Source organism: Canis aureus, chromosome 16 (assembly GCF_053574225.1).
Source record: "Canis aureus isolate CA01 chromosome 16, VMU_Caureus_v.1.0, whole genome shotgun sequence".
NCBI lineage: Eukaryota > Metazoa > Chordata > Mammalia > Carnivora > Canidae > Canis > Canis aureus.
This window is the reverse complement of record NC_135626.1, coordinates 3,247,907-3,268,275: the sequence shown is the minus strand read 5'-3', so window position 1 is coordinate 3,268,275 and position 20,369 is coordinate 3,247,907. Positions and strand designations below refer to the sequence as shown.

Below are 20,369 nucleotides of genomic sequence, written 5' to 3'. Positions count from 1 at the left end.
TGGTATCTGGATTTTTCAGTCTTTAACCTGATTTCCCAGTCCTCATTTTATGCTTTGATGGACTCTAACTTGGACGGTACAGCTGTGGTTTGTTGTGTGTGTGTGTGTGTGTGTGTGTGTTTTAAGATTTTATTTATTCATGAGAAACACAGAGGCAGGAACATAGGCAGGGGGAGAAGCAGGCTCCCTCTGACCATATAGTGTTTTAGATTGATTTATCTGATGAATTTTTATTTTACAGAAATGATTTAGGGTCATTCAAATGTCAGGTGAACAGAGCTGAACAGTCCTAGAAACCTTAAGAGTTGGAAGACACCTTAACGGTCGTGAAGTCCCAATTTCCAGCCCAGGTAGGAATTCACTCTTGTACATTCCAGCCAGATGGATCTTCCACCTTCTCTTCCCGCAGTTCGAATTTCAGGGCGCGCTCACCGTCTTAACCGGAGGTAGCCTGCTCCACTCTTGGACTGCTCTAGAAGTTAGAAAGGCCTGTCTTAGGTGGAATAGGCTTCCCTTTTACTTCCTTCCACTGCTAGTAGTTCTGATAATGTTTTCCGTCCCACAGTCTTTCAAAAAAAACTGAAAGCAATGATTATGTCCTCCAACACTGGGAGTGTCTCCAGGCAAACAAAAAAGTACTACTACTGAGTTTTCCAACTATTTCAAATGTGAATCAGCTCCCATTGCTTTCCATTTAATCATTCCCCTTGATGTATATTGCCTTAAAAACTGTCGAAATTTGCTTCCTGTTATTGCCTCCTGTTATTACCACAATAACGTTCTGTAGTTAGTTAGCTGGTCAGGTATTACGGCTACTATATTGCCCTGCTACTGAAGAATTCAGTTCAATCAAAGGGTATTTATCAGCTCTGTTTTAAAGCCCAAAGGGGCACCGGGGTGGCTCAGTGGTTGAGTGTCTGACTTTGGCTCAGGTCCTGATCCAAGGGTCCTAGGATCCAGTCCCACATCAGGCTCCCCGCAGGGAGCCTGCTTCTCCCTCTGCCAATGTCTTTGCCTCTCTCTGTGTGTCTCTCATGAATAAATAAAATCTTTTAAAAACATGTTAAAAAAAAATAAAAATAAAGCATTGCCCAAAGCACCAGGGGAATGCAAAAGCGACAAGACACAGTTTACGATCTAGGCTGAAAGAGTAACTCACACAGATTAAAGATCATAATAATAAGCTGAGGTATAGAGCTCTATGAGAATCACTGAGACAGGTTTCAACAAGTTGAGTGGCCATGACTGTAAGAAGATACTTGGAGCTACCAAATGGCTGGATTTCAAGAAGATGGCATGTGAGGATTGCTAAGGAAGATTGCAGCCTGAGCAAAATGTATGTATAAATACATTCACGGTTTGCTTTCACTTAACACTGAGTACTCTAGATAGGCTGGAGCACACATGCCATGGAGGAGAGGAAGGAAACGGCCCCAAAAGTTCCAAAAAGTTCTTGATGGTTGTGAAACAAGCACTGGGATGGTCAATCATTTTGAGCCCTACTTCATTTATAAGTGAAGAGCTTGAACTATAGGCAGATTTCAATTTTTCCCCCCACCCAGCACACCCAAGGAATACAGCCCCTACTTTAGAACAGCGGATCACTACAACTGTAATTCTTATGGAATATGTACTAGTGTTCTCAACATCTTTTACACATGGAAAAGTGAACTCAAGGGGTGAAAAGATGCTCATAATCAATAAATAGTACTCCTTGAGGGCAGAGAACCCGATCTTATTTACCACTGTTCCTCTGGAACCTGGCATACTGCCTAGGATGTAATAAATATTTTTGTTCCTATTTTTTAAAATGAGTAGGATGAATAAACAATGAACACTGGCTAAAGCTCTTTTCTTTCCACTACAACACTAGCCTTCCCTAATATACAAGGATATGCAGTTATGTACCCGTAGTTAAGAAATTCATACTGAATCTTGATTAGAGCTCAGTTCTTCAGATTCCTAACTCCATACTCTCCCTTAGACTACTCTGTTACAGAATCCAAGAGTAGTGACAAACTCAGAATTTTTTTTAAAGATTTTATTTATTTATTCATGACAGAGAGAGAGAGCAGAGACACAGGCAGAGGGAGAAGCAGGCCCCATGCAGGGAGCCTGACTTGGGACTATCCCCGGTCTCCAGGATCACACCCCGGGGCTGAAGGTGGCGCTAAACCACTGAGCCACCGGGGCTGTCCCCCAAGAAGCTTTTTAAAAAAATTCTGAGTTTGGGGTAGCCCCGGTGGCTCAGCGATTTAGTGCTGCCTTCAGCCCAGGGTGTGATTCTGGAGACCCGGAATCCAGTCCCACGTCTGGCTCCCTGCATGGGGCCTGCTTCTCCCTCTGCCTGTGTCTCTGCCTCTATCTCTCTCTCTGTGTCTCTCGTGAATAAATAAATAAAAAATCTTTAAAAAAAATCTTCTTGGGGGGAATCCCTGGGTGGCTCCGCAGTTTAGTGCCTCCTTTGGTCCAGGGCGTGATCCTGGAGTCCCAGGATGGAGTCCCACATCAGGATCCCTGCATGTGTCTGTGTGTGTGTGTGTGTGTGTGTGTGTGTCATGGATAAGTCTTTAAAAAGAAAAAAAAAGCTTCTTGGGGAGCCTGGCTGGTTCAGTTGGCAGAGCATGTGACTCTTGATCTCAATGTCATGAGTTCAAGCCCCATGTTGAGTGTAGAAATTACTTAAAAACTTTACAAAGATTTTATTTATTTATTCATCACACACACACACACACACACACACACACACAGAGGCAGAGACACAGGCAGAGGGAGAAGCAGGCTCCATGCTGGGAGCCTGACGTGGGACTCGATCCCGGAACTTCAGGATCATGCCTTGGGCTGAAGGCAGGTGCTAAACTGCTGAGCCACCCAGGGATCCCCACTTAAAAACTTTTTTTAAAAAATTTTTCTTTGCTTCTGTTTGTGCACAGTTTCACTGGTATGCCCAGAAAGCAGGTGCAAAGTGATCTGAGGGGGCTTTTACAAATATTTCTGAAAAAAATTATTTTTTAAAGATTTTTATTTATTCATGAGAGACACAGAGAGAGAGAGAGGCAGAGACACAGGCAGAGGGAGAAGCAGGCTCCACGCAGGGAGCCTGATGTGGGACTCGATCCCGGGTCTCCAGGATCACGACCTAAGCAGAAAGCAGACGCTCCACTGCTGAGCCACCCAGGCATCCCTGAAAAAAATTATTTTATCCTTAGGTCTGTGAAAGCTTTCTGAAATGTCATCATTAGTATAGATACATTGAATCATGGGTATTATAGTTGATTCTCAAAGATCATCTAATCTAACACCTGCATTTGTATGAATTTAGAGGTTGTTCCTCAAGAGATCCTAATTAAAAAGTACATGCCCCAGGGAAAAGTAACATTTTTAACATAGCATGCATCTATACTTAGGAAAGAAATATGACACTTAATTAAGAACAGACCATACCAGAAAGAAAACTAGGGTCACATCCAGAAAGGAAGATCAGAAAATGGAAGAGCGGGCAGCCTGGGTGGCTCAGTGGCTTAGCGCTCCCTTCAGCCCAGGGCATGATCCTGGAGGGATCGGGTCCCACATCAGACTCCCTGCGTGGAGCCTGCTTCTCCCTCTGCCTATGTCTCTGCCTCCCTCTGTGTGTCTCTCATGAATAAATAAATAAAATCTTAAAAAAAAAAGTGGAAGAGCAAGATGTAAGGGTAGAAACAAGGGCTTCACCTATTATGTGACTTTTCTTATTTGGCACACAGAAGATTTGTCTCTGGAAAGCCATAGCCTGTGGAAAGATTAATCTTAGTGTCTCATCTGAGTCAATTAAATTATACACAAAGTGATAAATAAATACAGCAATGACGTGAATAGAAACCAACACAGCAGGGAATTCATAATTTTACTATGAACTCTGAGACTATATTTTCAACTGTAAAACAAAGATGTCACCAACCCTCTATATCCCATGAAGTTGTTAGGAGGACAAGATCAAAGAAGTCAGGCGAATGCTTGGAAACCACAAAGTAAAACAAATGTAAGCTGCTATACTATGACACAGTTCAAATTCAAATAGCAGGCAAACATTTAAAACATTTAACACTAAGGGGACACCTGGGTGGCTTACTTGTTTAAGCATCTGCCTTCGGCTCAGGTCATGATCCCAGGGTTCTATTTGGTGAAGTCTGCTTCTTCCTCTGCCCCTTCCCCCTGCTTGTGTACTCTCCCTCTCTCTCAAAATAAATAAAAATCTTTTTTAAAAATATTAAATACTGGGCAGCCCGGATGGCTCAGCAGTTTAGCGCCACCTTCAGCCCACGGCATGATCCTGGAGACCTGGGATCGAGTCCCCGTTGGGCTCCCTGCAATGGAGCCTGGTTCTCCCTCTGCCTGTGTCTCTGCCTCTCTCTCTGTGTTATCATGAATAAATAAATAAAATCTTAAAAAACAAAATTAAATGCTAAAAAGCTAACTGAACCATTACGTTCACTACATTTGTTTTCTAAAATTCACTTTCAATTAAGCAATACAAAAATTCATTCTTGGTCTTAAAAATATATATATACAATACAAATAAATAAAAAAAAATCCTTTTGGGACTCCCTGGGTGGCTCAGCGGTTTAGTGCCTGCCTTTGGCCCAGGGCGTGATCCTGGAGTCCCGGGATCAAGTTCCCACATCAAGCTCCCTGCATGGAGCCTGCTTCTCCCTCTGCCTGTGTCTCTGCCTCTCTCTCTCTCTCTCTCTCTGTGTCTTTCATGAATAAATAAATAAAATCTTAAAAAAAAATCCTCTCAATTCCCGTCCAATTCTACCCAGAGGGAGTCACTCTTGTCAATGACAGGTATCTGTCTAGATTGGGGAGGGAGGTTATTTAACACAAATAGGATCACGTTGTACATACCATTCTGTTATCATTTAAAAATAAATCCTGGGATCCCTGGGTGGCGCAGCGGTTTGGCGCCTGCCTTTGGCCCAGGGCGCGATCCTGGAGACCCGGGATCGAATCCCACGTCGGGCTCCCGGTGCATGGAGCCTGCTCCTCCCTCTGCCTGTGTCTCTGCCTCTCTCTCTCTGTAACTATCATAAATAAATAAAAAATTTAAAAAAAAAAATAAAATAAAGTAAAAATAAATCCTGGGGGAACCCTGGGTGGCGCAGCGGTTTGGTGCCCTTTGGCCCAGGGCGCGATCCTGGAGACCCGGGATCGAGTCCCACATTGGGCCTCCTGCATGGAGCCTGCCTCTCCCTCTGCCTATGTCTTGCCTCTCTCTGTGTGTCTCTTATGAATAAATAAATAAAATCTAAATAAATAAATAAATAAATAAATAAATAAATAAATAAATCGATCAATCCTGGGACACCTGAGTGACTCAGTGATTGAGCATCTGCCTTTGGCTTGGGTCGAGGTCCCAGGGTCCTGAGATTGAGTCCCACATCAGGCACCCTGCAAGGAGCCTACATCTCCCTCTGCCTATGTCTCTGCCTTTCTGTGTCTTTCATGAATAAATAGATAAAATCTTTAAAATAAGTAAGTAAATAAATAAATATCCCGAGCTTCATTCCATATCAATACATAGAAATCTACCTCGGTTTTGAAACTTTGCACAGTATTTCCATAGTATCACCTACCGTAGTTTGCTTAGCATCCCCTACTGAGGGACATTTAGATTCACTGTACATTCTGAATAAAAAATACATGTGAATTAACTATGTTATTTTTAACATAGTTTTAAAAAATGTTTAAGGGAAAGAAAATTTTTTTTAAGATTTATTTGAGAGACAGAGAGCACAGTAGCAGGGAGGAGGGCCAGAGATAGAAGGAGAAGCAGACTCCCCAAGCAGGGAGCCCAAGGTGGGCTTCAATTCCAAGACCTCAGGATCACAACCCAAAGCAGAAGGCAGATGTGCTCAACTGACTGAGCCACCCTGGGGCCCCACAGGAAAAATTTTCTAAAGCTCCAGCAATCTTTAAACAAACAAAAAATCCAGAAAGACATGTGTGGAAGCTGTTCTACATAGATGGCAGAGAGTATTTCTTCATAAAATGCTTTTTGGCCTTTGGAACAGCCCAGTTCCAAGCAAAGGACAAGGCTACAGTCATAACCCTACCCCATGTTCTGGGCCCTTGGTTGTCCCACACTGGCCCCCACTGGCAGGCTCAGAAATAGTAGCAGTGCTCAGAGGTGGATTTACTATGAAGCTGATGGAGTTTATGATTTAGAGCCTCTCACTTGCCTGGGGATCCTTCCAAGGCCCGAGCAATTCACATCCAATATGGTTTTGTAACATTTGCCAAAGAATTTTTCATTATTGGCTAAGTTGAGGGCAACAGATAAAAGCCTAAAATGTGAAAACACTGAAAATGAAGAAAAAGACTGCTATAGAATAGAGACATAAATCATGCAATTTGCACTTCAGCCCAGTGAAATCTATTATGAACCTTATTCTCCCAGAGTGCCTTGGTGGTTCAGTTGGTTAAGCATCTGATTCAATCTCACTCAGGTCTTGATCTCTGGGTCATCAGTTCAAGCCTCGTGTTGGGCTCCATCCTGGGTGTGGAGCCCACTTAAAACAAAAAAACACCTTATCTTTTATCAGTATCAAGGATGTCCAGACTGATGGAAGCTGTCATGTTATTAATGCAACGTAAAATTTTTATGTGTTACCTGTATTTGGTTTAACCTATGATTAATCATAATGTATGAAATAATCTTTAATGTAATTATATCTTGCACATCTTTCACTGACCTTTTTTGTTCTCTTGTATTACTTTTATTTATTTTTTAAAGTTTTTTGGAATTTATTGATTTGTATAAACTGTTGACAAAGACTCACCAGAAATAATCTGAACTGGGGAAATACAGTTAATACCACTGAAACACTAACATAATTCAAGGACACATGGTTTATCCAATAAAACAATACGTCTTGCATGCTGTCATTGATACAAAAACTGCTTCTTACTTTTCTAAACATACAGTAGTATAATTAACAATATTCAATCACTTGTTTTTTCCTGAATACATAAATATTAAAATACCAATTAAATACTAATATATTTTCTCTTTAAATGTTTCCTACAGATACAATTTCAATAGTTTCATTCAACAGTAGTGTGGTTTAAGAAATTTTTCATTCACAAGTCAAACAACAATCCACCCAAAGGAACTGATGGTCTATAGGCTCATAGTGCAAATAAAAACTTCAGTAATGCAGCAAATGACATTTCTAACAAACATACCAAATAGATAAAATTCTTAAGACAATACATGCAGTAAGCCCCTCTATGTTGCCACAGAACTAGAACATTTGATTATTTCACTAGTGATTTCAATGGGACTCTAGATGTTTGCAAACTGAACTCTCATCTTAGGCTTTGTATTTTGCTTTTCCAGTTTCACTAATGACACAAACATGATTCAAATCTCTAAAATATTCATTATAGTCAAGGGCATATCCTACAACAAACTTGTCTGGAATTTCAAATCCAACAAAGTCTGGTCTATAACCAGTACTTCGAGGAGTCCTTTTCACCAGCAAGCTTGCAACCTTGACCATTTTTGGATTATACTGCGCGACCAAGGAAAGCAAGGTTTGCATTGTTTTGCCTGTGTCAATGAGATCTTCAACAATCAAGACATTCTTTTCAGTTAAAGTTGAGAGGTCATCTCCACCAATTACTTTTATGTCCCCTGTTGACTGGTCACTACAGTTGCTTTTCAGTCTAATGAAGTCCACAGTCATAGGAATGGACCTATCACTATTTCTGTTCAGTGCTTTAATGTAATCCAGCAGGTCAGCAAAGAATGTATAGCCCCCCTTGAGTACACATAGGGCTACAATGTGATGGCTTCCCATCTCCTTCATCACATCTCGTGCAAGCCGTTCTGTCCTGTCCATAATTAATCCATGAGGAATAAATACCTTTTCCAAATCCTGAGCATAATGATTAGGTATACAAAACAAATCTAGGTCATAACCTGGTTCATCATCACTAATCACAATGCTGGGGCTTCGGCTTGCCATAATGGAGCTGGCCGGTGCGTGGACTGAGGGCAGTTCTCTTCTGTATTACCTTTAGAGTTAAGTTCTTAAAGGTTTTTCAAGCTTCGTAAGTTCCTGATAGATAAACAGGAATTTTTTTTTTTAAATAACAAGAAAATGTAGATCAAAAAAATAACATACTTACAATTTACTCTTTGAAAAACATAGATATCAACAATTTTAACAGCTACATAATATTTCAACATCTTAAAGTAACATAATTTGTCATTTCAAAATGGAAAATTGTTCATTCCTGATAAATTTTAAGCACTAAATTCATGCAATTTTTTAACAATTCTAGAATACAGAAGTCAAGATTTAAGACTTTATAAAGCTTACTTTAAAATAATGGTATATTATCATACCGTTAATTTATTTTCCTACCTTAACAATATATAGTCGGTTTGTTTTGCCAACTTGACAAGCTAATTCTAAAATTTATATGAAAATACAAGTACCAAGAATAACAAAAGATACTCCTGAAGGTGGAAGGCCTGGATCTACTGCTTATCAAGTTATAGCAATGAAGAGAGAAGCTAATACGATAGGGGATCCCTGGGTGGCTCAGCGGTTTGGCACCTGCCTTCAGCCCAGGGCATGATCCTTGAGTCCAGGGATCAAGTCCCACATTTGGCTTCCTGCATGGAGCTTCTCTCTGTGTCTCTCATAAATAAATAAAATCTTAAAAAAAAAAAGAAGCTAATACAATAAATGATAAAATTCTAAAGACTGTAACAATAAAGAGAAGTTAACTTCTTCAGGGAAGAAGGAATTAGGATCAGTTGGGGTGAAAAAGCGAGGACTTCTTTTTTTTTAAAGAATTATTTATTTATTCATGAGAAACAGAGAGAGAGAGAGAGGGGCAGAGACACAGGCAGAGGGAGAAGCAGGCTCCATGCAAGGAGCCTGATGTGGGACTCGATCCCAGGTCTCCAGGATCACACCCTGGGCTGCAGGCGGTGCTAAACCGCTGCACCACGGGGGCTGCCCCAAAAGTGAGGACTTCTGAGTGCTGACAACATTCTTTTTCTTGACTTGGATATTGAATACCTAGGGATTTATATTATGATTATTCATACTGTACTATTGCATCTTACATACTTTTCTGTATTCATATCGCAATTTATAACAGAGGTTTAAGATATGCAAACATCCAGCACACAGTAAATATTCCATTAAGAGTAGCTACTACTGATATTAAAGGGGGAGCAGTGGATTTGTGACAATCTCCAAGAAATATAGCTAACTGGATGGAAGCAGAACCATGTATGCAGTACCATGATCCATCACTAGTTATAAAACAGGCATAGACACACACTGTGTATGAATATGAATAAGTCCTCTCTAGGTTGCACAAGAAAGTGATGACAATGCTTACCTTTACCAGTGTAGAGGAATAAGGCTAGAGATGGGTGGCAGGCAAACTTACATTCATTGTATATTTATATGTTTTGTCTTTTAAATTTTATACCATGCATTTATATTTCCCATTTTATTTTCAAGTATATATACATATATATATGGATTTAAGTAATCTCTACACCAAACATGGTGCTTGAACTCATGACCCAGAGATCAAGAGTGGCACATTCCTCTGATTGAGCTAGCCAGGTGCCCCTGTATTTCCTATTTTAAAAATTTAGAAATTTAAGATAAATATCAAATATTATCACTCAAATTCTATAAAGTTAGCTTATTTTACTTCAAAGGAAAATATAAAACAGAAGAAAAATTAGGGGCACAGGGGTGGCTCAGTTGGTTAAATGTCTGCCTTTGGCTCAGGTTGTGATCCTACTAGGGTCCTAGGATGGAGCCCCCACATTGGGCTCCCTGCTCAGTGGGGAGCCTGCTTCTCCCTCTACTTCTGCCTGCCACTCCCCCTGTTTGTGCTCTAATAAATAAATAAATAAAATCTTTAAAAAATAAGAAAAATTAAAACTTCTGTATAAAACTAAAATGCTTTACAACAAATCAAATACCTTTATCATCATAACAACCACTTTGAGAGGCAAAATTTTTTTTTTTAAATAAATTTTTATTTATTACTTATGATCGTCACAGAGAGAGAGAGAGGCAGAGACATAGGCAGAGGGAGAAGCAGGCTCCATGCACTGGGAGCCCGACGTGGGATTCGATCCTGGGTCTCCAAGATCATGCCCTGGGCCAAAGGCAGGCGCCAAACCGCTGCGCCACCCAGTGATCCCGAGAGGCAAAATTATATACATTTTACAGACAAGTAAACAGAGCCTCAGACAGTGTGACTTGCCCTAAATCATAGCTAGTTAAGGGACAGAACCAGAACTCTCTAGTTTTTATGTTTTCAAACCCCATGGGCTTTTCTATCACACTGACACAGAATGCCCTCCTACATGCCTTACACACACACACACACACACACGCACACACACACAAAGAAGATGCATTACTTGCAACTTTTCATTTGTATGTGGGGAAGTTTCCCTATTAATTATAAGATTCACTTTTAAAAAGTCAAGACAAAAAAAAAAAGTCATGGCAAAGAAGACTAATTGCACAGCACACTGCACTTTCAAAAGCACAAAAAGGGATGCCTGGGTGCCTCAGTGGTTGATCATCAGCCTTTGGCTCAGGTGTTGATCCTGGGGTCCTGGGATCAAGTCCCACATTGGGCTCCCCGGGGCTCTCCGCAGGGAGCCTGCTTCCTTTGCCTTTTGTCTCTGTTTCTCATGAATATATCTATAAAATCTTAAAAAAAAAAAGGCACAAAAAAACCTGCTACATGATTTATACCTAGTTATTGTTCCTAGCTCAGGGGCTGAGGAATCAGGGAGACACTTTTGTTTTATTCTTGAATTGTTTAATGAAGGTTGAGGCCCAGTAGCTTAATAAAAAAGACAGCTATGTAGTCAATATAGGAGAGTAATTAGAGCGTTTTAAAAAATATTTCAAAAAATCCGTCAGATTCAACATAATCACCAAACATTATTTTCCATTGAAAGAAATCTTGACCCTTAAAAAGTGGGGAAAGAAAATTGACCCTTAAGAAGTGGTTTTCATGGGGATCCTTGGGTGGCTCAGCGGTTAAGCGCCTGCCTTCAGCCCAGGGAGTGATCCTGGAGTCCCAGGATCAAGTCTCACATCAGGCTTCCTGCATGGAGCCTGCTTCTCCCTCTGCCTGTGTCTCTGCTTCTCTCTCTGTGAGTCTCTCATGAATAAATAAATAAATAAAAATAAATAAAAAATAAAATAAAATAAAAGTCAATTAAATTAAAAAAAAAGAAGTGGTTTTCTTGAAGAGGTTCTAAAATGTCTTCTAAAAATAATAATAAAATAAAATAAAATGTCTTCTCATAGTACATTCACATGATTAGTAGCATCTCTATTATTCTACAACTTCCCAAACACTTTCACGTAGTTTCTTTTCTTTTTTTTTTTTTTTTCTTCACACAGTTTCTTATCTGGTCCTTGAAACAAACCACTAGGAGAGACAGGACAGAAATCTCTGACATTCAATAGATGAAGAAACTGAGGCTCTTGTAGGTTGTTTTTTTCCAAGATCATGTACCTTATCTCTTGCTGAATATTTTCTTTAACAAAGGATGCGGAAAAATCTCAATTATCGGTGTCTAAAACATTCAATTTGCCAATTCTATAAGCCTTTTCCTTTTCCTTTCTGTTCTATGTCTTTAATTCCCTTTCAGAAAGGAAGATTTAGAAACCAAGTGATATCCAAATCTAATCAGTCCTAACTCTGCCTAGCTTTCTGAGATCAGATGAGAAATAGAAATCTACTATCTTACCCATAGGAGTACAAGTGAAATGAGCTGGTTTAAATTACTGGATAAAAATCTACATTTGTCTATCACTCATTATCAAAACACTTGCAAACTAGGCCACTATTCTATATCCTAAACAAGACATAAATCTTATAAAGCCAAAGATCAGGATGACAGTCTTGACTACAGAAATTAAAAACCAAATTTCCAAGGCTCAAATCCTGGCTCCCTATCTTTTAAGCTGTGTGATCTCCTGGGCAAATTTCTTCACCTCTTGGGGCTTCAGATTCCTTAGCTCTAAAAATAAGGGTTAAAGAAAGAAATGCTGGGATCCCTGGGTGGCGCAGTGGTTTGGTGCCTGCCTTTGGCCCAGGGCGTGATCCTGGAGACCCAGGATCGAATCCCACGTCGGGCTCCCGGTGCATGGAGCCTGCTTCTCCCTCTGCCTGTGTCTCTGCCTCTCTCTCTCTCTCTGTGTGACTATCATAAATAAATAAAAATTAAAAAAAAAAAAAAGAAAGAAATGCTTTCATAAGAATTAAAAAGAGATAATGCACATCAAGTGTTTAAATATTGTGCTTAAATATTGGTAACTGGCACCAATACTATTATTGGTATTTAACATTCAGGAAACTAGATTTATCTATGCACTTTTCTATTCAAACCAGAAGTGATTGCACTTTGGAATATACTCTAACATATACCTAATATACCTAGTTTTTAAAAAATACTACAACCACCAATATACCCATTCCCTTTGAAAGTTAGCCAGATATTACTTTTCTAAATCTTAGAGAAAAAAAAAAAAAAAGAAGAAGAAGAGTTGCAAAAGATTACTCTATCAAAGACAAGGCTGAAACTGAGAGCTTTTTGATGTAAATGGATGTTATATACACAAAGTTTGCTTGAAATGAAGCTGTAATGTGGCTTGATGGTGATTTCTATCTTGATGTGAACTGATGCAACCTATAGAGAGGGTCAGTGTTACAGCAGTATTACAAGCCCTGTTGTAAGATGGGTGATGCAACTTCCATAGTCAATTCTGAGTCACCAGCATAACCTTGAGAAAGGAAAATTCTTTAGTACTGACTCCTAGGCTCAGCATCTTAGTAAACTGTGTGTTAGATGTTTCAGTGCTATTCGGATGTAGTATTATGAATACCCATGGATTTCAAGAATATATTTAGTGGAAAAACACTGGAGTCATCAGTTCCTGATTTTGACAATGTCCCATCCATTCTTTGTAAAGCACCTCAAAATATTCTGTATCAGGCTTCTGGTCTGCCCATAGTAGGTGCTCCAAAAAGATCTGTTGAATGAATTTAGTAATTTTTTAAAAAAAATTTAGAGTATTGACTAGGGAGCTAAGCTGACTCGGATATCTCTTCTAACTCCATCACTCACCAGCTCTAGGACTTTAACTTAGTTATTTAATATTTCGGTCCCCAATCTCTCATCCGGAAAATGGGAAATGCCAAGTATTAAACGGTAAGGACCGAATGACATAGGAGACACAACAATGGTTGGCACACAGTAAGTCTAAATTAAATAGTAGACTATTATTATTATTATTATTATTTTTTTTTTTTGCTACAGGTTGTAAGCACAATCTGACCTTTTCCAGGAAGAGTGAAGTTAGAAAGGTATCAAGACTAAAGGACAAGCAAGGCCTTGCAAAAGAAAACCCGGGGCCACAGAGGAAAAAAGGAGGAGCAGAAGAGAAGGCAAGGAGCGGCAAGCCAGAAAAATAATACATCGCAGGGAGTGAGCGATGGCATTAGTAGAGAAGCGCTTCAGCAGAGGGTTGCCGCGCTGGGGTGGGGACTCAGGGTGAGGAGCCAGTTACTATGGCCAGGCCTGTGACTTACCGTGGGGTAGGGCAATGTGGAGAAACCTGGTATAGACAAAAGTACCTGGCTAGGGAGAGCAGGGCCGAAAGAACGTCTAGGAGCCACTATCCGCGGCCGGGCACGGCTCCGGACAGGGCTGCGGGCGGGAGAACAAAACGCCCCGAGGCTCGGACACCCCCAAACCGTAGCGGCTGTAAAGGGCAAAGAAATTTGTTCTGAGGGGATCACAGCATCTACGCTGAGACTTGCCTGCCTGGGGCGGGTTTGGAGGCTGGGGAGAGGGGGAGAGTCGCTTCCCGCTTCGAGAGGAAGGAGAGAGGAGGGTCAAGCAAACAGCGGAGAAAGAACCAAGAACCCAAACCCAGAGCCTCGAGGGAATCACCTACTCCACTCTAATCCCGGCCCCCGAGGGCCCAGTGTGAAGGCGGGACTTCTGCCGTTACCAGCGGAAACGGCCTCCGGGTGAGAGGTCGCACAAGAGACAGACAGCTGCTGAGCCAATGAGGACTGCGCGTGGGGCGGATGTTGCCTCCCATTGGCGGCTGTCGGATGCTACCGGCCGCCAATGAGTCCGCCGGGGGGGCGTAGCTGTGACGTTAGCTGCGGAGGAGGCCGCTTCGAATCGGCGGCGGCCAGCTTGGTGGCCTGGACCAATCAGCGGCCTCCAACGAGCAGCGCCTACGCCAATCGGTGGCCTCCACGACGGGGCTGGGGGGAGGGTATATAAGCGGCCTCGGCGACGGCGCGGTCGACGCTGGCTGAGACATCACAGACTCATCGACTTGGGGGATTTTTGTGAGTCTGAGAGGTAAGCGCCGCGGCCTGTCCTTCCGGACCTGCCCTTCGCCTTGTCTGCTGCTCCTGCTGACCCCGGGCCTTGTACCCTCAGATCAGTCTCCTCGGTGCGCTCCGGTGCTGCGGCCTGTGGTTGGATTGTCCGTGACGTCCCGACTCACTGCTGACCCACTGGCCTACGGCGCCGGCAGGATGAAGCTGTCCCTGGTGGCTGCGGTGCTGCTGCTGCTCGGCGCGGCGCGGGCCGAGGAGGAGGACAAGAAGGAGGACGTGGGCACGGTGGTCGGCATCGACCTGGGCACCACCTACTCCTGGTGAGTGGGGTTTGTGGAGAGGGGGGAATGGGGCGTGGCCTCCTGCGCTGCCGGGAGACCCGCGGTGCTGACTCCTTGCGTTCTTGGTGATGTTTCCGCCAGCGTCGGGGTGTTCAAGAACGGCCGCGTGGAGATCATCGCCAACGATCAGGGCAATCGCATCACGCCGTCTTATGTGGCCTTCACGCCTGAAGGGGAGCGTCTGATCGGCGATGCGGCCAAGAACCAGCTCACTTCCAACCCCGAGAACACCGTCTTCGACGCCAAGCGGCTCATCGGCCGCACATGGAACGACCCGTCTGTGCAACAGGACATCAAGTTCTTGCCTTTCAAGGTCCGATAGGGCTTTTTTTTTTTTTTTTCCTCTCACCCGAAGAGAAAGTGGGCGATGGGGGGTCGGAGTGTTTAAGAATAATAAGTTACTGAAAAATTGAGACAACAGAAAGGATACAAACGTGGTGTACATGTAATAACTTTTATTGAGTAATCTTGGTATGTTACAAATATGGCCAAAGTAAGCTCGGCAAATAAAGACACTTCCCACAGGACTATTCTCTCTGCATAGTTTGTATAGTTAATAAATCTTAAAAAAAAAAAAAAAAAAAAAAACAATCGAAGAGGCTTGTCTTTATAAGGCATCCATACTCCTTAAGTATTTCTAGGCAATATTCAGCTCCAAGCGACTAAAGTAAACCAAACTATGGGGGGAGAAAGTGGGACTCAGTCCTCTTTTTAAAGTTTTAAAGGTTCGTGCTTCTGTGTCTGAAATTAATGATTATTCTTTAAAATAGGTGGTTGAGAAGAAGACTAAACCATACATTCAAGTTGATATTGGAGGTGGGCAAACAAAGACATTTGCTCCTGAAGAAATTTCTGCCATGGTTCTAACCAAAATGAAGGAAACTGCGGAGGCTTATTTGGGAAAGAAGGTAAATATTTCAAGAACAATGTTAAGTTTAATTTTATTTTCCCTATTCTTGTATTTATTGTGTTGTGTAGATGCCTTTAGTATTTTAATGACTTGAGTCTGAATGACATTCATAAATCAATTTTTAATTTACTTGCATATTTTACTGTAGGCTCAACAAATATTAGGGACTTTACATTACCACTTAATGCTTGCAAATCCAGGGGTGTAAAATTACATACCCATCTAACAGCAGATTGTCTTAGAAACTAAAGCGGTGGTTTGAGTGCAACTTCTATAAGAGTTGAACCATCTGATAATATACACTTAATTACCTGTTATTCTTTAGGTAACCCATGCAGTTGTTACTGTACCAGCCTACTTCAATGATGCCCAACGCCAGGCAACCAAAGATGCTGGCACTATTGCTGGGTTGAATGTTATGAGGATCATTAATGAGCCGTAAGTGTCAAATTCAGAAATAATGGCATATTTGCCAAATAGGGGGAATGTAAACTTAACTAAGTCATTTTTTTCTTTCTCATTCTGTTAACAGTACAGCAGCTGCTATTGCTTACGGCTTGGATAAGAGGGAAGGGGAGAAGAATATCCTGGTGTTTGACCTGGGTGGTGGAACTTTTGATGTGTCTCTTCTCACCATTGACAATGGTGTCTTTGAAGTTGTGGCTACTAATGGAGATACTCACCTGGGTGGAGAAGACTTTGACCAACGTGTCATGGAACACTTCATCAAACTCTACAAAAAGAAGACTGGCAAAGATGTTAGGAAAGACAACAGAGCTGTGCAGAAACTCCGGCGGGAGGTAGAAAAAGCCAAACGGGCCCTGTCTTCTCAACATCAAGCAAGAATTGAAATTGAGTCCTTCTATGAAGGAGAAGACTTCTCTGAGACTCTGACTCGGGCCAAATTTGAAGAGCTAAATATGGTATATTCCTTGTTTTTTTTTTTGCTTGGCTAATGAGACCTAGTTGGACTCTGTGTTTAGGATACTGCATTTAGATATTTAGTCAATATCTGGGTGGAACAGGCATCACCACAATAATTGTGTTTCCTATTCTAGGACCTGTTCCGTTCTACCATGAAGCCTGTCCAGAAGGTGCTGGAGGATTCTGACTTAAAGAAGTCTGATATTGATGAAATTGTTCTTGTTGGTGGCTCTACTAGAATTCCAAAGATTCAACAACTGGTTAAAGAGTTCTTCAATGGCAAGGAGCCATCCCGTGGCATAAACCCAGACGAGGCTGTAGCATATGGTGCTGCTGTCCAGGCTGGTGTACTTTCTGGTGATCAAGATACAGGTATGGCAGTATCACAGCATCTTTCACAGTACTTCAGTAGCTTGAGAGGAAGAGTATAATTAGCTCTTGCTTTAGAAAGCAATAGAACATGAGCAGCAGGGTCACACAGCTAATAAAGGGTTAATTGAGGACAAGACCTGGGTTAGTTTCAAGATGATTAGCAGCTATTTTAATTCACTGCTTCTGAAATGATTTGCATTAAATGGCACGATGGAGAAGATAAAGTTAAATAGTTCAGGGGGAGACTGCTTGGTAGTGCTCCTGTGACCCTTGAATTAGAACTTAACATTGGTTAACTTACCTTTGTAGGTGATCTGGTACTGCTTGATGTATGTCCCCTTACACTTGGTATTGAAACTGTGGGAGGTGTCATGACCAAACTGATTCCAAGGAACACTGTGGTGCCCACCAAGAAGTCTCAGATCTTTTCTACAGCCTCTGATAACCAACCAACTGTTACAATCAAGGTCTATGAAGGTAAAACCCTACATTTGTGAATGACATAGTATGTTTTTGAAAAGCATGACTTCTTAATATATTCTATTGAAATGAGGAAAGAAACAGCTGCTGTCTTCAGATGAGGGTTCCCCAATATGACTAGTGTTCAGTTTGGTAGAGTCAGCCCCAAATCTAATTCTTACCTACCTATCTGGCACTGTTTGTCTATAAAGATAACTTCTGAGCTGGCTCTTAAAATGTAATAAGAAAAGTTCATAATGATGTCGATGAAGTTCAATTAAAAGTTAGTAGTAACATAGGGACGCCTGGGTGGCTCAGCGGTTTGGCGCCTGCCTTCAGCCCAGGGCATGATCCTGGAGTCCCAGGATTGAGTCCCGCATCAGGCTCCCTGCATGGAGCCTGCTTCTCCCCCTGCCTCTGTCTCTGCCTCTCTCTCTGTGTCTCTCATGAATAAATAAATAAATAAATAAAATCTTAAAAAAAAAAAAAAAGAAAAAGGTTAGTAGTAACTTAACATAGTCTCACTTGCTACTCCTTATAGATCAATATCCACTTTTAGCTTGATAAGCATGCCCTTGCCACTGTAAGCTCTAATAGACTGAAGTGTAAGTATTCAGATGTACTAATGTTTGTCAGTAATAACAAGTGTTTTTTTGGTGTAACTTCTAGGTGAACGACCCCTGACAAAAGACAATCACCTCCTGGGAACTTTTGATCTGACTGGAATTCCTCCTGCTCCTCGTGGAGTCCCACAGATTGAAGTCACCTTTGAGATAGATGTGAATGGCATTCTTCGTGTGACCGCTGAAGACAAAGGTACGGGCAACAAAAATAAGATCACAATTACCAATGATCAAAATCGCCTGACACCTGAAGAAATTGAAAGGATGGTTAATGATGCTGAGAAGTTTGCCGAGGAAGACAAAAAGCTCAAGGAGCGCATTGATACTAGAAATGAATTAGAAAGCTATGCCTATTCTCTAAAGAATCAGATTGGAGATAAAGAAAAGCTGGGAGGTAAACTCTCCTCTGAAGATAAGGAGACCATGGAAAAAGCTGTAGAGGAAAAGATTGAATGGCTAGAAAGTCACCAAGATGCTGACATTGAAGATTTCAAGGCTAAAAAGAAGGAACTGGAGGAAATTGTTCAGCCAATTATCAGCAAACTCTATGGAAGTGCAGGCCCTCCCCCAACTGGTGATGAGGAACCAGCAGACAAAGATGAGTTGTAGACATTGCTCTGCTAGTGCTGTAATATTGTAAATACTGGACTCAGGAACTTTCGTTAGGAGAAAATTGAGAGAACTTAAGTCTCGAATGTAATTGGAATCTTCACCTTGGAGTGGAGTTGAAAATGCTATAGCCCAAGTGGCTGTTTACTGCTTTTCATTAGCAGTTGCTCACATGTCTTGGGGTGGGGGGAAAGGAAGAATTGGCTATCTTAAAAAGTGGGTAAAAAAGCTGGTTTTAGGGCGTGTGTTCACCTTGGAAATGTTCTATTTAACAATTGCGTCACGCACATGTGGTGTAGGAACTTTTTCTACCATAAGTGACACCAATAAATGTTTGTTATTTACACTGGTCTAATTTTTGTGATAAGCTTCTAATTAAGTCATTTGCCTCAAGGTTATATTCCCACTTGTGTGGAGGGAGTTGGGGTTTTGAGGTAAAGAAACATTTTTATCTAATACTTTTCAGGGAAATTGCCTTACAATCTAGTTTAAGAAAGGGGCAGGGGGTGCCTGAGTGGCTCGGTTGAGCATCTGACTCTTGATTTCAGCTCAGGTCATGATCTCAGTGTCATGCAATCAAGCCCCATGTTGGCTTGTCTCTGCCCCTCCCAACTACTCCATCCTCCCCTTAAAAGTAAAATCTTTAGAAACAAAAAAGGGCAGGAGGGGCACCTGGGTGGTGCAGCCTGCTAAGTGATTGACTTCTGGTTTGGGGTCAGGTTGTGATCTCAGGGTTATGAGCTTGAGCCCCATGTCAGGCTCCATGCTCAGCATCGAGTCTGCTTGAGACTCTCCTTGTCCCTCTGTGCCGGCACCCCCCTTCCCCACAAAATAAATCTTAAAAGCAGGGGGCAAGAAAGGTAAGAAACCGCCTTACCTAATAAGCAAGGGCCATTTTACAATGTCCAAGAGTGGAATTTTCTTGAACATAGTTGAAATTTCTGATTTCCCCTTTAAGACTTTATGGTGGCTTTTTATTACTAACACTTTATAGCTGGTAGACTTCTAAGACTTACTATGAGTGATGGGTCACTGATGTTAACTTTATACACTTAGATTCAGTTCATAATTTTAGGATCTAAAGATGTATTTTAAAACCTTTGCTGTGTCAGAATCTCCATCTCTGGAATTTCTCCTTACTGGTCTGAAGTGGGGTCTAGGATGGCGACCCTGAAACTACTTGAAGCCCTGCTACAATTGTGGATCTAAGGCAGTATTTGTATCAAAAGAGGTTCAAGATTACTTAGATTGGCTTCCTGAGGAAAGGGATGATCTAAATGGATAATTTTGTGTGATCAATAAAGAGCAGGCTCTCTGGTACTAATAAACCCAATACTGCTCAAGGATAAATATTTTATAGGTGGGCAACCAGCTTAAAGGTTAATTTGCTAACTGTGGCAGAACTGGAACCTGATGGCATGATTATTTTACTCCAAGGCCCAGGCCCCTCCCAGAAGTATTTGAACAAGCCTGGAGTGTAATACCAAAGGTCTTCAGGTCAAGTTCAATACAAACATTAAAAATGACCTGCTGTGTGTTGTGGAGTTGGCAGGTGGTTGGGAAAGACAAGGGACAGTCTTCATCTCTGTCCCCAATGGCTCTCAGTACCAAATGCCAACAGGCTGCACTTCTTTCTAGAGAGCAGCTACTGAATACTACAAAGATAGACTTAAACCTGTTAGTCTACTCCCTAATTTATACCCGTTAATT

General features: G+C 41.6%; 1 protein-coding gene and 1 pseudogene across 11 annotated transcripts; one reads left to right on the top strand and one right to left on the bottom strand.

Annotated features, from left to right (window-relative positions):
- Positions 1-153: 153 nt before the first annotated feature.
- On the bottom strand, positions 154-15,203 carry LOC144285512 (hypoxanthine-guanine phosphoribosyltransferase pseudogene; annotated as a pseudogene). 10 transcript variants are annotated; one of them, XR_013353772.1, is made up of 3 exons: positions 14,015-14,184; positions 13,651-13,823; positions 6,874-8,102 (listed from the first exon to the last, which is right to left on the bottom strand). The product of XR_013353772.1 is annotated as a hypoxanthine-guanine phosphoribosyltransferase pseudogene, transcript variant X1 (transcript). The 10 variants fall into 10 exon arrangements; XR_013353773.1 differs by having other exon boundaries at positions 14,019-14,184; XR_013353779.1 differs by lacking the exon at positions 6,874-8,102 and adding an exon at positions 154-472 and having other exon boundaries at positions 13,651-15,203.
- HSPA5 (heat shock protein family A (Hsp70) member 5) lies at positions 14,286-19,003 on the top strand. The gene is made up of 9 exons (XM_077850654.1): positions 14,286-14,440; positions 14,522-14,741; positions 14,844-15,075; positions 15,533-15,670; positions 15,998-16,110; positions 16,205-16,595; positions 16,731-16,968; positions 17,278-17,445; positions 18,097-19,003. Exons 2-9 carry the CDS (start codon positions 14,620-14,622, stop codon positions 18,657-18,659), a joined length of 1,965 nt encoding a protein of 654 aa, XP_077706780.1. The 5' UTR covers positions 14,286-14,440; positions 14,522-14,619; the 3' UTR covers positions 18,660-19,003.
- The last annotated feature ends 1,366 nt before the right edge of the window (positions 19,004-20,369 follow it).